The following is a 17,495-nucleotide window of genomic DNA, read 5'->3' as shown; positions in this document are numbered from 1 at the left end:
TTTTGGGAGATACAGATTTCCCTACAGCAGGTCAAGTGATATGAATAGTGCTATATAAATAAAAATAATTCCCCCTTCTGCCAGAATATAATGCAAAAGAAGACAGACTGTCTGGGATTCACTGTAATACAATGGTAATTTTGTCCCTGGATCAGAAAGGGCTTAAATTTGAGATCATTTTAAAACTTGTTCTGCCACTTCTTCAGTACTTAACATTATGTTTTGCTGTCTAGTAAATGTGTTTCAGCATTGCAGTTTTAATTGGCTCCATTCCAGAGTCTGTTTGAGGTTTGTAAACGATTTAACAATAAATCATTCAGTTGAATACATAATAAATACGATGTGCCATTCACTGGACTGACCACATTTTATTCCAGTATTATTCTTTGATATAGAAAATGAAACTTAATGGATCATATTCCATAAAAATTATGACAATATTATGAGAATATGCGCAGCAATAATGTACTGAAACTTTGGCTGAAATCATACATTATGCTAAAAAACCCTAAAAATCATACATTTAACATTGTTTAAGCATGGTTTAATTAATAAACAATAATGGATGCATTCACAGCATGCAAAATCTAAGCCAAATAAACTATATTATATCTTAGAATAATATGTGAATGCAGCCATTGTTTTAAGTCAACTTTGTTAATTGCAAGTAAGATTCAAAAGCAATTAATGTAAGATGGAGAGAAACTAGAAATTAATGAGGTGGATGATGAAACTTAATTGGGAAAATATTCAATCATTGTTAGTGGTTCCTCTACTTTCTCAGGATTTTTGTAGAAGTGGCTGGGGAATGCTGGAGTAGAGTCCTGACTACTTACCAATCAATGAGTACTAGGTCATGTTTTATTTACCCGTGTTAATTGAATACACTACATTTGGCTGCTTTCAAATAACATATAAGGCATATATCATGATTTACAAAGGAAACTGGTTTTATATAATACATTAAATATAAATCAAACAATCATTTTATGGGCTACATGTAAATCTATAAAATACTTGCTAAAATAAGATTTTTTTAAGGAAGATCTAATAATTTTTTGTTTAGTTTCTGTTGGAATGTTTTCCCCTAACCTGTTTCAACAAAGCGTAAATGTATTTTTCAATCTCAGCTAGAGATATTTCTTCCACAAAATAAGAGCTTTAGTTACATTCACTAATTGCCACAAGTCAAATTTTTTTAGGGTTAATGGCCCAGTAGTCCTGGGCATACGACTATTGAGTGTGGGATAAATATGTTGCATTGGTCATTTTATGATCTTTTTTTTTTGGTGGGAGAGTGTTGATTATAAAATAAGCAGGATAGTTGTTTATTATTATTATTATTATTATTATTATTATTATTATTATTATTATTATTTATTGGATTTATATGCCGCCCCTCTCCGAAAACTCAGGGCGGCTAACAGCAATCATAAACCGTGTACAATAATAATCCAATACTAAAAGCGAATTAAAAACCCCTTAATATAAAAAACCAAACATACATACAAACATACCATGCATAAAATTGTAAAGGCCTAGGGGAAAAGGAATCTTAATTCCCCCATGCCTGGCGGCAGAGGTGGGTTTTAAGTAGCTTATGAAAGGCAAGGAGGGTGGGGGCAATTCTAATCTCTGGGGGGAGTTGGTTCCAGAGGGCCGGGGCCGCCACAGAGAAGGCTCTTTCCCTGGGTCCCGCCAAGCAAGAGCAATAGTCGTTAAACATAAAACAATGCACATTACACCATCTTGGCATCTTTTTCCAGAAACCAGAAGCAAACATTGGTTTCTTGCAAAAAATATGATAAATTGCAATCATGTGAATGTAGAATGCTACAAATATCTACAAAAGCAGATTGATTACCAAGTGCCCAAAAATATAGTCAGGGAGGTCTAGGGTGGCTGTGGAAAGTTCAAAATTGAGTGGTAGCTTTGGAAAGGTCTATCATAACGTTGACTGGTAAGTCCAGGACTATCTGTACATTAATCTACTATGAGTACACCATGCCAACCCCAAAACAAACAGTCTGTTGTAGATCAGCCCTCAGTTACTCTGTCTGGGGAAAAGGCTGACATTAGAAACTGCTATGATGAAAAACAATACCATGAAAAAACCTGAATTAAAAGTTTATGTAGGATTGGTAAGCAATCACATAAAGATGCTATTATAAATATCTTCGTGTCTCTGCTATTGACTTTGGTATCTAGTGCAGCTTTTCTTTCTTTCTACTCAGATCTTCCAAAAGTAGATTCTGCACAGAAAAAGATTGCATCTGAGGAAAAGTTTGGATTTAGTAAGCTATATTTTTCTCTTTTCCTTTATTAAGAATAATGCTTCATTTCAAAATGTTACTAAAGAATCTTTTGCTGAGAGGCCACATCTCAGCTACAACTGGATGATGTAATTTCCAAAGAGGGATTATCATTTTCTGCTTCATCTTCCAACAATTTAGTGGGCAGTCTTTTGTACAACCTGACCCTGAACCATTTCCAGCACCTCTTAAAACCTATTTAGAATGTCTGTTACAGTGATTCCTCGTCATACGAACTTTTCGAGATACGAACCCGGGGTTTAAGATTCGTTTGCCTCGTCTTAAGAACCATTTCACCTTATGAACCCGAGCCCGGATGCGTGTGCTCTGTTACTGTGTGTGCGCTCTCTTACTGCCGCAGGGATTTCCCTGCTCCCAGCGAAGGGGCTGCGAGAGGGGGCGGAGCAGGCGTTTCCGAAGCGCTTGGAGAAAACCCTCTCACAGCCCCTTCGCTGGGAGCGCTTTCGCCGAGCCAGCCCCTTCACAGCCGCCCCTCTGCTCCAGCCCCGCCCTCCCAAAGGGTGGGGCGGCCACCCTCTTCCTCTTGCCTGGACAAGAGGATAGTGGCGGCATCAGCAGTTTCCCTTTGAGAAGCAGCAGCAGCGCCGGGAATGTCAGGTCCACACACACCCCGTCCCCTGCACCTGAACAAGGATAGGAATGCCGGCCATAATGGGCAAAAGGGGTGAGTTTTGGGCTTGCACGCATTATTCGCTTTTTCATTGATTCCTATGGAAAACATTGTTTCATCTTACGAACTTTTCACCTTACGAACCTCGTCCCAGAACCAATTAAGTTCATAAGACGAGGTATTACTGTACTTCCTTCTTTGTTTAATTAAAGGCTGTGATTTCACAGTAAGTTACAGTTCAGGGGATTTTTTTTTACTCCTTTTTGGTCCTTCCCTCCCATTTGTTTAACTTCCAAATAGATGAAAAAATGATAGCAAACTTGAAAGTTTCCAAAAGATGGTGGTTTTATGATTAACCTAATAATATGGATGGCAGGCCAAGACCTCCAAGCATTCTGGCTTCAGCCAGAACTCTGACATTGGGCTGGATCCACAATTCATTTATTTATTGTATTTATATGCCAATTGTGCTTCCACACTCAGATTTGGTCAGTATTTCTATTTTTTCCTTTATTTTACTTCTGCAAGCTATCATAGTTTTCTTTGACGGAGGTGTTAAATCATAATTAAATCATAAATAGGAGTCAACCTATTCTCCAAAGCACCTGAGGATAGAACAAGAAGCAATGGATGGAAACTAAACAAGGAGAGAAGTACGGTAACTTAGAACTAAGGAGAAATTTCCTGGCAGTTAATTAATCAGTGGAACAGCTTGCCTCCAGAAGTCGTGAATGCTCCAACCCTGGAAGTTTTTAAGAAGATGTTGGATAACCATTTGTCTGAAGTAGTGTAGGGTTTCCTGTCTAAGCAGGGGGTTAGACTAGAAGACCTCCAAGGTCCCTTCCAACTCTGTTGTTATGATTATTTGAGATACAGGTTCTACTGTAGGTTTGCACATAATGTTAAATTGGAAATAAACTTTGTGTGTTAATTTGCTCATTTCAGTCGTCTCTGTGTTCTATGTGCCTTGAGGAACAGTTACAAGATCATAGCTATTTCCAATAGGAAGTAACTGTGGCACTCCTGACAGCACTAACTACTAGAATACTCCTGGCATTCATCTCTATTGGCTGTACCTCTAAGGGAATTGTAGCTGAGAACATCTGGTGCTTAAATTTACCCCCTTATATCAGCTACTCAAGGTTGGCAGGAATTGAACCTTAGTTTCCCCTGTCTCAGTCCATCACTCCCCCATACCCATTTAATTAAAAGTAGCGCAGCCATATCTTGACTCTAAAAATCAAGATAAGTACAACAAATAGACAGAGGCAGGAGAGATCCCTGAGATGTAAGAGTAAGATGTGCTTGGCCTTTCTCCTTTAATGTTTCCGTAGTTTAATAACTACCTATGGGCAAGCTATTATGAATGAGATGTAGAGTTCAATTTAACCATCCCCCATTCCTGGGAGGGGAGGACATGGGGGAAAAAAAAGACGAGGCAGTGATGTTGAATAAAATCTGAAGAGAAATATTCCCTGGTGTTAATGGAACAAGGGCAAGATAGAAATGGAAGAAAGTGGCTATTTTGGGAAGGCTTACTTAATGGACACAATTTGGGATCTCCTGTGGCACATCTGCTATGGCTTTTATACATTCTGCTGCTTTAGTTTCTAAAAAAAAATCATTTTTGCTCCACTAAATTCAGAGCCAGGTTGGAATGGGCAAGTGTGTCACTTTTAGCTTAGTGCCATGTGGAAGACATTAGCGAGTGCCAATATCTTGGAAAATTTGAGGGTTCTATTTATATTATTCAGGCAGGAAATAAGGAGTAGACAGTCTGAGGGTGTAATGACTGGGAGGCAGCCAGCCAGACTATTGAGGATTTAAAGGGCAAGCAAAACTTAGCGAGTGGCAAGTCTTTTTTTTAAAAAAAAACATATTGTTTCAAAGTAATGTTACATACAGATTTATCCAACATCCATTATGGGTTAAATTATAACAGAGCATCAGGTTTTAGCTTCATTGTGATTCTTCTGGATCCATTGAGACCCCACGTGCCCAGCCAGGTTCACAGTGGAAGCCATTTTGTGGCATATTTATTTTTTTTATTTATTTATTTATTTATTTATTTATTTTGTCCAACACAATGAGGGTTTTAGTGGGTGTATATATATATATATATATATATATATATATATATATATATATATATATATATATACATACACACACACACACACACATAGTAAAATACATGATGAAGGTTACAGAGGAGATACTCATAGTAAAATATATCTAAGAAAGAATAGAAAAGAAGATATAGTAATAGAACATATCAATGAAAGAATAGAAGAAGAGATATAGGAATAGAAGAAAGGTGCTCTCTGAGCTTTGTTTCCTCACAGAAATGCACGACCGGCGGCTTAAACCGCCGGCCGAAATTGCCCCCGGAGCAGGGGGACGCTGCGGGCGGCTCTATAGAGCCCTGAACTTCCGGGTTCCTAAAAAACCGGGAAGTTCAGCTTTTGGCAGCGCGCCAGGTCGGCGCGCCGCCTGCTGGTTGCTGGGGGAGGTCCTGGATCGCCCTATTTAACGGCGATCCGAACAGGACCTCCCCCTTACTTTCTTCACTTCTGAAGCGAACACCCGCCCACCCTCCGCTATTAACAGTGTGTCCTAAGGAGGTCGCCTTGGGGCCGAATAGGAATTTTTTGTGGCCTCCCCTTTAGAGGCAGCCGTTTTTTCGCCTATTCCACACTGACGGTGCAGACTGGATTGGTTAGGGGGTGCGGCGCACTTAGATGTTAGTATAGGCCTCCCTTTGGTCACTGGGGTTTGGCAGGTTAGGGGCGGAAATGGGCAATTAGAAGCGACTGCACATGCTCCTTTGGGCATCCTTTAAAGGGTGATGGACCGCCTCTCTCCAGGAACTAGAGGTTGGAACAACGTCGGGGATTAGAGAGAGGATGTCCATGGGAATCACCGGATCCAATTTCCCACGGGGATTGGAGGGGAACTCCTCCAACACGACGAAGGGGCGTGGCTTGGATCCAGGTGAAGGCGGCTACCTTCACCTGGTTCAGCAAGGAGTTTTTGCCCAATGTTGCCAAGGAAATTTCTGGTAGGAATTTCCGCCCCGTTAGTTTTGGCCTCTGCAGTTCCTTAGTTAGGTTGAATTTAAATATTTAAATTTACGTATTTAAAGTTACGTTATTTAATTTTATGTTAATTTAATAAAATGACCCTTATTTAATCCACAATATGTCTCAGCGTCTTTGCTCCGCTTCCAGGGCAAAATGTCTTCCTGGAATTCAAAACTGTTCTGGAGGGTATACCCAATATGTTACTAATTAATCATTATCAAATATATTGTATATATTTTGTCACATTAAAAGACTTAAGAGTCACTATTGAAGTCATCAGAATGTTCTCTCTAGGATGGACAAATAACAGACAAGGAAAGGTTGATGCAGTGAGGTGAACTCTGGAAACTGAGCAGTAGATCCATCTGACTTATTTCCAAATGTTTTACATTGTCATGGAGACAAATGTGATGGTAGTGAGGAGCTTTTAGAAAGGATGAAATACAGTACTACAAGTAGTGAAATAATAAAAAGCAATATTTAATTATCATTGTCAATGAATTTATTTTAATATTTCAGAAATCATAAAGATAGGTTTTCTCGATGATAATCTGCTCCTCACTTAATTTTTCTGGTTCAACCATCACCACTGTAACTGAGTCTATACATCTTGCTTTTGGTTGTCCTGTTTCCTTCCACCTTTCCAAATTATGAGAAGCAAAAATTAAAAAGAATTGTGACCGGTTAAAGAAAATGTTTGAAAAATATTATTTCTGCCAAAAGATACACAGTGTTTCCTCGATTTTCGCGGGTTCAAACTTCGCAAATAGCCTATACCACGGTTTTTCAAAAAATATTAATTAAAAAATACTTTGCGGTTTTTTTTCCCATACCATGGTTTTTCCTGCCATTATACATCATCGCCAAACTAATAATTTTTGCAAACAAATAACAAAAAATAATAATAATTGTTATTAAATAATTATGTTTATAAATATCAGGATCACTAAGTAACAAGGGTGAGTAAATGGTTGTTAAGGGAATGGGGAATGGTAATTTAGGGGTTTAAAGTGTTAAGGGAAGGCTTGTGATACTGTCCATAGCCAAAAATGGTGTATTTACTTCCGCATCTCTACTTTGCGGAAATTCGACTTTCGCGGGCGGTCTCGGAACGCACCCCCTGCGGAAATTGAGGGAACACTGTATACGGTAATACAGTATGTAGTGACTGGAAGGGTATCCAAATTTTTGCACCCATCTGAATTCATTCTTCATTTTTTCTTAATATGCAAACAACTGTACATAAAAAATAAGCATGTATCCAAATCTTTAGAAAAATGCAGTGCTTCATTTTATATAGGGACTGTGTCAGGTTCTGTTCACTTCTAGATTTGTTGGAACATGTAAATTGATGAAGTGTATGTAAACGTTTGCATGCAACTATATATAACATCTTTTAAATAAACACTTAAAAAACCTATTAAGAAAAAAAAACATTAAGATACAGTCCTTGAGAGTTTTTTCCCTAGGCCTACTGGAAGGGGGACTGATATCCAATGGAAGAATGCCACAAATGTGTGAGGCCTTGCTAAATTATCAATTTTATGTAAAAAATGCAGTGGGGTTAACTCTGGGGTTATGCTGACCTAAATTAGAGGGTGGTTAGTATGGTAAGTCAACAGCTGCCGTTTATCTTAGTCCAAAAAGACCAAACAAAAAGTTATAAATCACAAATGCCCCGATAAGAAAAGGGAATTGCATTTTTCTTTCAAGCAGAGGGAAAATGCTAGTGTAGGAATAAAATTCATTTTTTTTGCTTCAAGATAATTGGTTTTTATGTCTTGGTACACTATGATTGATAGCAGGACCCAGGGGAAGAGCCTTCTCTGTGGCGGCCCCGGCCCTCTGGAACCAACTCCCCCCAGAGATTAGAATTGCCCCCACCCTCCTTGCCTTTTGTAAGCTTCTTAAAACCCACCTCTGCCGCCAGGCATGGGGGAACTGAGATACTGTTTCCCCCTAGGCCTTTACAATTTTATGCATGGTATGTCTGTATGTATGTTTGGTTTTATAATAGGGTTTTTAAGTGTTTTAATGTTGGATTGTTATACGCTGTTTTTATTGCTGTTGTTAGCCGCCCCGAGTCTACGGAGAGGGGCGGCATACAAATCAAATAAATAAATAAACAAACAAACAAACAAACAAACAAACAATGCAATTCTATGATATTTATTAAGGTCTTGGAATTATGGGAGGCAGGTTTTTTTCCCCTTGCAGACATTTTATAATTTTATTAACATAAGTGATGAGAACAGTAGGGAACCAATAATTCTCTCTGAGCTACTTATATTTGCAATTATTGCCATTCTGGCATATTTAAATAATTCAGTAGAATTTTCTTTAAAATGTAAAATACATGTGATTACTTTATAATTTTCCTTGATGGATTGCCTTTCTAACAAATGTCTGTGCAATCAACATTAAGTTTAGTTCCAACACATTCCATGCAAATAATTGTTTTATTGCTGATCTGAAAAATGGCATATCTGAAAAGTATCCAGAAGAGAATTATAATGATGATAAATATTCTGGGCATACAAATTTGTTGGTGAAGCATCCCAGCATGGGAGCTTATAAACTGAGGCAAGACATTGTTCAAGGCTAACGGGTTTATTTGGCTAACAATGACAGCTAACACAGCAGCAGTCGCCTGTTACTTTGACAGGTCTTTTATAGTCAGTGCCGTCTGCATCTCAGGTATACAGGTTCCTGGTCGGTACACATAGGTCTTCACCGAAGCTGACATATATGATGCTACAGTATCTGTGAGTTCATCCATGTCTGCAGAAGTATCTTAAATATGAAATGTATAAATGTAAAAAAACTGTTATGAAGTTCCTTTTTTCAATGCTGTTGTAACTTCATATGGTCACTGTTGTAAGTTGAGGACTACTTGTAGTTTATTTGATCGCTTTGCTATTGCTTAATCCAGTGTTTTTCAACCAGTGTGCCGTGGCACACTAGTGTGCTGCGAGACATGGTCAAGTGTGCCACGAAGAAGGAAGGTCAGGTTCCGGTCTCGCAACTTTTTGCTGAGAGAGTGAGAAAGAAAGAGAGAGAAAGAAAGCAAGAGAGAGAGAAAGAGAGTGAGAGAGAGAAAGCAAGAGAGAGAAAGAAAAGAGAGAAAGAGAGAGAAAGAAACAGTGAGAGAGAAAGAGAGAGAAAGAAAGCAAGAGAGAGAGAGAAAAGGAGAGGAAGAGAGAGAGAGAGAGAAATGAGCAAAAAGGGGAGGAAAAAAGAGAAATGAGAAAATGATTGAGACAGAGAATGAGAGGAAAGAGAGAAACAAAAGAGAGAGAGAAGTGACTCTTGATTTAAAGCATATGATAAAAAGCACCCAAAGAATAAGAGAGAAAAAAACCCAGCCCTCACCTGTTTTTGGAAATGGTTCAAGAGTGTGTACACACACACACACACACACACACACACACACAAGGGTGGGGAGGAGACAGGGATGGAAAAAGAGAGGAGAGTGTCTTAGGGTGTCATTTTGTGTCATTTTGGTTGGTGGTGTGCCCCAGGATTTTGTAAATGTAAAAAATGTGCCGCGGCTCAAAAAAGGTTGAAAATCACTGGCTTAATCTGCTAACCTTGTTTGAGCATCCTTTCTTAGGATTTCATGGTGATCCAGATCGTTTAGTGTGATTTATGAGGACTAGGAAATTAGGGACTCTCTTAAGCTTTGGTTTGCAGTAGATGTGCCTATTTTAACTAGGCTTTAAGTGTTAAGAGATTGGTATTGCACCATGAAAAGAGGAAAACACTCTTGAAATAAAGAACTGGGTCTGCTTATTTGCTAATGGCAATTCTACTGGGGGAGAGATTACGCAGATAGGGCTGAAATCCCAAGAGAAAAACTCCCTCCTGTTTCTTGGCAGTGATTTGTTCCCATCTCATACAAAGCCAGGGTTCCCCCCCCCCTCTGTTATTCTTTCTTTCATTTGTGTGTGTGTGCATGTGTGTGTTTTAAATAAGATGCCAAATGTTACTTATCTTCCTCCATTACAATTTGCAGCACAGGTTCCGGACAGTGATGAGCAATTTGTGCCTGACTTCCATTCAGAGAACTGTAAGTCTTGAAACTGGGGAGATGGAGAGGTGGGAAGGTCATGCTTTGATGGGAAAAAAGATGAAAAGTACCCAAACATGATGCCAACATCTCTCCCTTCGTGCTGAAAAAAACAGAGCTGAGTTTACTTCTCTGATGCCAGATAGGATTGAAAAAAACCCATCAGCTGGCCACCTGTTTTTGATTCTAACGATGATACTTCTTCTGCTTAATCTGCTTCTTGGACATTGTTCTTTTCGATATTTCTACACTTGATTTATTCCTGTTGAATATTTTATTTTAAAATTTTGTTTGCGGAAGCATATTCCACAAACAAAAGGAGGCGGCATAAAAGTCCAATTAGTAATATTTGTGATAGTTGGAAGTTTTGTAAGCTGCCAAATAACTTGTTAATGTTTGACATTCAGTGATTGAACATAGGGAGGACCCTTAAGACTTCTCTTCCCCTTGGGAGGGTAGATGAGGGGCCACACTCCTTAGCTCAGAGGTCTTCAAACTTGGCAACTTTGAGACTTGTGAACCTCAACTTCAATGGCTGGAGAATTCTGGGAGTTTTCCTCGCAAGCTAGTTTTTATATCCTGAATACCATTTGCTTACAAACTAAATGATATAATCATTTTAATAGTTTTTTAAAAAATTTGGAGAGCATTTGGGGTCGGGATAGCATTATTATTATTATTATTATTATTATTATTATTATTATTATTTATTGGATTTGTATGCCGCCCCTCTCCGCAGACTCGGGGCAGCTAACAACAGCAGTAAAACAGTACAACAAAATCCAATACTAAAAAAGCAGTTAAAAACCCATTATATAAAAACCAATCATACATACAAACATACCATACATAAAATTGTGAAGGCCTAGGGGGAAAGTGTATCTTAGTTCCCCCATGCCTGGCGACAGAGGTGGGTTTTAAGCAGCTTACGAAAGGCAAGGAGGGTGGGGGCAATTCTAATCTCTGGGGGGAGTTGGTTCCAGAGGGTCGGGGCCACCACAGAGAAGGCTCTTCCTCTGGGTCCCGCCAAGTGTTTTATTCCTCTGAGTATATTTACCTACAGGGGTCTCTTCCTGCCTAGACACAGATTCTTTTGCAATTATAAATCGAAATGCCCATTTCTAGTGCTTTTAATTTTGGAAATTTAAGATTATATTATGAACAACATTCATGAACAACAAAATTCTCTTCAGAGAATTTTTATTCCCAAGATCAGAAAAGATAGGATGTGACTAAAAAGATTATTCCTATTGTTCTTTGTTATTAATTTTCAGTGCAAAGTGTACCTGAATAGATCCAGTGAAATTTGTCTCTTTAGATTTCCCCATACTTTGTTAATTCATCCTCACCTGCCTCTGTCACATACACTGGCTTCATGATTCATGGCAGGCCTAGAACTGATGGCCTCCTAATTCCTATCTCAATGCCTAAACTACTACACCAAACTGAATCTCTCTTACATCTCTAGCCTACTATATTTTCACTGCAAATCCTTTGTGGCGCAAGGCTTGCATTCCATATTAGGCTGTTCTCTTTTGTTGTTGTGCCTGCAATACTGTTGTTATTACCATGTTTCCCCTATAATAAGACATGTCCTGATAATAAGCCTGACAGGGCTTTTCAGGACGTGCCTTGAAATAAGTCCCCCCAAATACCCACCCACCTCAAATACTTTCTGGGGAGGTGCCGGGAGCTTCTCTTTCTCCAGTGGGCATTTTTTTGACTGGGAAAGCGACAGGTAGTACACATACACCCTGCGGGCAGTGTTCCCTCTAATTTTTTTGGGGGGTGGGCGGAAAAGTACAGTGTCTGAGCGGCAGTCCCTTCGGGACTGGGCGGCACAGAAATAATAAATAAATAAATAAATACATGAACAAACAAATAAATAAGAAACCCACCCTGTTTTGCCTCAGAGAATTTCAAAATAAAATACTGTACTGTGTGTCTATAACAGTGAGCTCATAATAGGGCAACTCTATCAATATCAAAATGCCACTTAAATAGTTGAGCTAGTTTCAAACTAGATTTTGATTTTCTTTCTCTTCCTTACTCCCATTCTTTTTCTTTCTCTTTTCCTTCCTCTCTTTTTTCTATCTGTTTCTCTCTCTTCCTCTCTTCCTCTCTCTCTCCTTCCCTCTCACTCTTTCCCTCTCGGCTTCTGGGCAGGTTTGGAAAACTCTGAGTTGATGATGATTTTTAAGTGAGCGATTGCTCACTGCTCAGCTTAGAGGGAACTATGCCTGCGGGACTAGCTCGACTGATCTGGGCTGTGCCTACGTCAATTTCAAATGCACTTCTGCCTGTGAAGAACAGGAGGCGAGCATCAATCCCTTCATCGCAGGCAGGAAAATGTTTCAAAATGCTGCTGAAGGCAGCCCAGAAGAGCCGAGCCAGGCCTGCAAGGGGGATGCACGTAACCACCTCTCTCTTACCCTCTCTCTCTCCCTCCCTCTCTCTCACTCTCTCCCCTAGTCAAAAGAGTGCTCGCTGCAGAAAGACAGGCTCCTGGGCGGGAAAGCAAGAGCAAACCATTTCAACTCTGTCTCCTGCCGTCACCTCCTTCGCTCACCTCCCACCAATCCTTCGGCTCTGCCATTGCCCCTTTGGCTGTGCCTGTCACCGCTGCTTCCCTCCCTCACTTGCTCGCTCACTCGCCTGCTATAGAAAGACCAGTTTCCAGCCGGGAGAGCAAGCCCTTTTAGTTCTGCCTCCTCCTGCCCCTTCAGCTCTGCCTCCTGCCATCACCTCCTTCGCTCGCCTCTCACCACCCCTTCGACTCTGCCACTGCCCCTTTGGCTGTGCCTGTCACCGCTGCTTCCCTTGCTTGCTCGCTCACCCACCAAAGAAAGACTAGCTCCTGTTCTGCCTGACTGGGCTCAGGCAATGCGTAACAGTCCAAGGAAAAGAAATCAAACACACACGTGCTCTGCTAATCAGCAAACCTGTATTAAATAAACAAAAAAGGGTTACTCAAAACAGTCCTTAGTGTCCGGAAATAATGATAGTGCAAGGCTTACTTCAGCCACATACAAAAACACAGGAAAAAACAAACAAAGACAACCTGGAATGAGCAAAGACATTTCAGGAGTCCTTTTGAATCTTTGGAGCAAACAGCAAGTCCCAGAGGTTTCACCTCCCACGTGTCTGAAAAAGCTGGGTTGAAAACTCCAAAGGCATGGCACAAAAACTTCAGAGCAGGAACCACAAAATAACACAGATAAACAGCCACAGTTTGCTTTGTGCCTTTGTTCCCTTTTATACCTTTAGTCCTCATTAAGGGAACCACACCCAGCCCTCAGTATAAGAACCACACCCAGCCCAGGTGCTACTCTGATGACTTGTAATACTCCTTCAATCGATCCCTTCTTTGCATAGCTGTTCGGCTATGCAGATCAATATATTGATCTGCAGAAGAATCCAAGGATGAAAGACTGTCTGAGGGACTGCATGCCAAATCCCCTGGGCTGTCTGCTGAATCCTGCGAACCAGTGGCCTCGTCCTCCTGGCTGTCTGCCACGTCTTCCTGGCTGTCTGCCACATCTTCCTGGCTGTCTGCCACATCTTCCTGGCTGTCAGCCAGGCTTTCGCACTCACTTTGTGCCGTGTCTCTCCCATCTGTGGGAGCAACGGCTGGCCCAGGCCCAAACACAACAGCTTCTAGCCACGAGAGTGAGAGCAAGCCCCTTCAGCTCTGCCTCCCGCCACCCCTTCAATTCTGCCTCCTGCCACCGCCTCTTTCACTCGCTTCCCACAGCCCCTTTGGCTCTGCCACTGCCTCTTCATGTGTCCTACCTGCGACTTGTAACTCCAATGCGTTCCTCAGCCTTATGGCCAGGGAAGAAGGCCCATTGTACCAGTAAAAGAAAACTTCTTGTGAGTTTGAGAAGTTTGATTGAACTCATGAGAAGTTTTTTTACCAGTGCAATGGGATTTCTTTCCTGGACATAATGCTGAGGAATGTGACAGTGCTACAAGTCCCAGGTAGGAAACGCATCTCAGTGGGGCACAACTTGGAGGTGGCTGGGTGAGGCATCTCCCCAAAACTAAACCATCCCCAATAATAAGGCCAGGGGCATTTGTGGGGAGAAAGAAAAGTAATTAAGATGAAGACCATGAGCCCATAATTACAAACTTTTTTTATTTAACTTGTGCGTGACACACTAAAAACAGAATTGGGGTTTTTTTTGTATGGTGGCTCTTCCTTGATTAAAATGTTTTTATAGGAAGTAAATGAGAAAAATGCCCAAAACTCTTAGAATAGAATATTCCTCTCATAGTTTCTCATAAAAACTCCTAGAACAGTGATGACGAACCTATGGCATGGGTGGCACAGGTGGCACGCAAATCCATATTTGCTGGCATGTGAGTCATTGCCCTAGCTCAACTCCAGTGTGCATGTGTGTGCCGGCCAGCTGATTTTTGGCATGCACAGAGGCCCTGGGAGGGCGTTTTTGGCTTCCAGAGAGCCTCCATGGAGATGGGGGAGGTCGTTTGTACCCTCCTCCAGCTCCAGGGAAGCCTTTGGAGCCTGGGGAGGGCGAAACACAACCCTACTGGGCCCAACAGAAACTGGCCATTTTCGACCTCCAGAGAGCCTCCGGGAGGTGGGGAAAGCTGTTTTTGCCCTTCCCAGGCATTGAACCATGGGTGTAGGCACTCACACATTCACGATAGTGCGCGCCCACACTCTTGGCACCTGAGAAAAAAAAGATTTGCCATCACTTTCCTAGAACATCATAGAAATTCATGGAGGAGAACCTCATAAAACTCACAAAACCCATGGCTTTATGACTAACTCAATAGGTATCCAACCAAAGTGAGCATTTAGAAGAAAGAAGCATGATTAGATGATTCTGGGCCAGTTACCATCTCTTAACCTACCCTTTAAAGGGTTAATAATATGGGTGAAAATTGGAGGACAAGGATGAAAAAGGAGCTGTATGAAGCTCCTTTTGAAAGGTCAGGTTGTAAATCTAAATTTAATGAACAAACACAACATTCCAAGGAATTTCTCAGATATAACTGAGAACTAATCTAAATAATTGTTGAAGGAGGGATGGAGCTGCATGAAATACAGAAACTGCCTTATTTCATATAGGACTATTTAAGCAAACTATTGCCTACCTGGACTGGAACCAAGCTCTTAGGCCATTTTCATAATCAATTGGTGTACTCTTAACCAAGAAGTTTAAATCTTGGGAGTGTTGCATGCTAAGAATGTCTTCTTGTACAAAGTCCTAGCTCAGATTCCGTTCTAGCTAGGCTCTGCAAATACAATTCCAATGCAGGTTAAAGCACTTCTCCCCCCACCCCACCCCCACTTCAAATCAGAGGGAACATCTAGTTCTCAATTTCTTCCTTGGGGTTGGGAGGGGAGGGAAGCCCTTGCCCCCTTGTTATGCTTGGTTGATGCAAACTCAGACGGATGAGTATCCTGATGTCCTTACTCTACTTTTTTCCTACCCAGTGGCCCTTCACAGTCCTCCAGCTAAGATAAAAAAGGAACTACAAAGCCCATGTGTGAATGCTTTCAGTTCCTGCAGACGCACACAGCCTTTTCATTACCAACCCAGGGAGCAATGCTTATACGCCAGGTAATGCTGCCACGGAACAAATGCTGATCACCTTGTGTTCCTGCAGTCATGAGAATTTGTTAGGAATTATTTATTTATTTATTTATTTTTATTTATTCGATTTTTTTTTTTAATGCCGCCCTTCTCCTTAGACTCAGGGCAGCTTAAATGTTAGCAATAGCACTTTTGAACAGACCCAGCATATTGTCTGGGGGTCCTCATTTTACCCACCTCGGAAGGATGGAAGGATGAGTCAACCTTGAGCCGGTGATGAGATTTGAACCGCTGACCTACAGATCTACAGTCAGCTTCAGTGGCCTGCAGTACAGCACTCTACCTGCTGCGCCACCCCAGCTCTATTGCCAAGAGTGCTAAGTAGAGGTTACCTTCAGATCTTGCTGGTTCAGGCAAGCTTGAGAAAAAGGCCAAGACATGCAGAAATTAACTATATCCAAGCCTTGTAACACTGTATTGTCCAATAACTGACCACTACCCTGCATATTTTGAAGCTGGTGTCTGTATTCTCTATTCTGTATTCCCATGCTAGCCAGTATGGGCCACACTCCATACTGATAGTGAAAATGGAGCTGTGCATGAAGCTCCACATCGCTGGTGTGCATACACACATGCCCCAATGAGAACTTGTTTCTGAGCATGCGTAGGAAGCAAAATCTTGTGAGAGGACATGTGCAAGAGATTTTGGCTATTTTTTGCTTCTGCACATGCGTGGAAACAAAACAAAATTGCTGAAATTTCATGCGTGCATATCCTCTTGGGAGACTTTGCTTCCTGCTCATGCGCAAAAGGAAGATCTTGCTGGGCATGAGCATGTGTGCATGTTGGCAACGGAAAGCTGCATGTGCATCGTTCCAGTAGTGGTAAGTAGGGAACCCCGCTTGGTTGGTAGTGCTGACAGGTTGATAAATATTCAATACCACCCTGCCATTGGAGAATATGGGTCTCACCCAGATGTAGGGATTTATCCATTAACCATCAAATTGATCGTGTAAATTCAGTTATTGAAAAGGGGAAAAGAAAACTGAATTTCACAGATCAGTGGTGTAAAAGTAACAAATTGGGTGTTTAGCAGTTCAGAAAAATAAAATAAGACTATTGAAATTGTGTTTTGGGGACGAAACGAGCGAAGTGTCAAAGAGACTAAGTGAAGTTAGCTGAACAAGGTTCTGCTTTAAAAATTAACGAAGAGGGACATGTTCTAAGTAAGATTTGCTCTCAGTTCTTGGTTCAATAATACCCAGTCTTTTTATTCTTCTGTTTGCAGGGTGATTAGACTAGAATGCATGAAGACTACATGTTTTAGAACCAAGTGAAGGGCCTCATAAAAGCATCTCTTGACTATTAAAGTGTCCTGAATTTTCTCATACATTTGTATGAACCTGGGGGAAAAAAGTCACTGATTGTAAGGAATCAGTGAGATTTGTGATTCTTAATTCCCCCCGTCCCCCAGATTGTATAAAATCTTGAAAACAATCAGTATGTAGTGATGTATAGCCAAGAGGTGCTTGGAGTTTATGCAAAATCTGAAACCCTTCATCGTTTTCATAGTCTGCGCAGTTTTAATTTGCATTCTTATTCTAATAAGAATTCTAATAATAATTCTAATAAGAATTATTCAGACTGCCTCTGAAGCATTATGTTCAATTTGAAAAAGCACATACAAAATTTATGCAGATGGGAAGTTGCTGCTGAAATTATTCAACAAGTTTAATTTGGAGAGATGGTTGAAAAAGACTTATAATAATGATTCATTTTACCCAGATAGACCAAATTTATCTGCTGCCAGAAGGGGTTCAGGGGATGGGAATT

At 40.8% G+C, this 17,495-nt stretch overlaps 1 protein-coding gene across 2 annotated transcripts in view; it reads left to right on the top strand.

Annotated features, from left to right (window-relative positions):
* The window catches only part of ETV4 (ETS variant transcription factor 4), a 50,730-nt gene that overhangs the window by 14,920 nt on the left and 18,315 nt on the right, over positions 1–17,495 (top strand). For both annotated transcript variants that reach the window (XM_070730170.1, XM_070730171.1), the window contains exons 5-6: positions 10,042–10,095; positions 15,563–15,689. In XM_070730170.1, the coding sequence (XP_070586271.1) occupies positions 10,042–10,095; positions 15,563–15,689 (181 nt within the window). The remainder of the gene's footprint in view (positions 1–10,041; positions 10,096–15,562; positions 15,690–17,495) is intronic.

The sequence above is a fragment of the Erythrolamprus reginae genome, chromosome Z (genome assembly GCF_031021105.1).
Source record: "Erythrolamprus reginae isolate rEryReg1 chromosome Z, rEryReg1.hap1, whole genome shotgun sequence".
NCBI lineage: Eukaryota > Metazoa > Chordata > Lepidosauria > Squamata > Dipsadidae > Erythrolamprus > Erythrolamprus reginae.
This window is presented reverse-complemented; position numbering and strand designations above follow the sequence as displayed.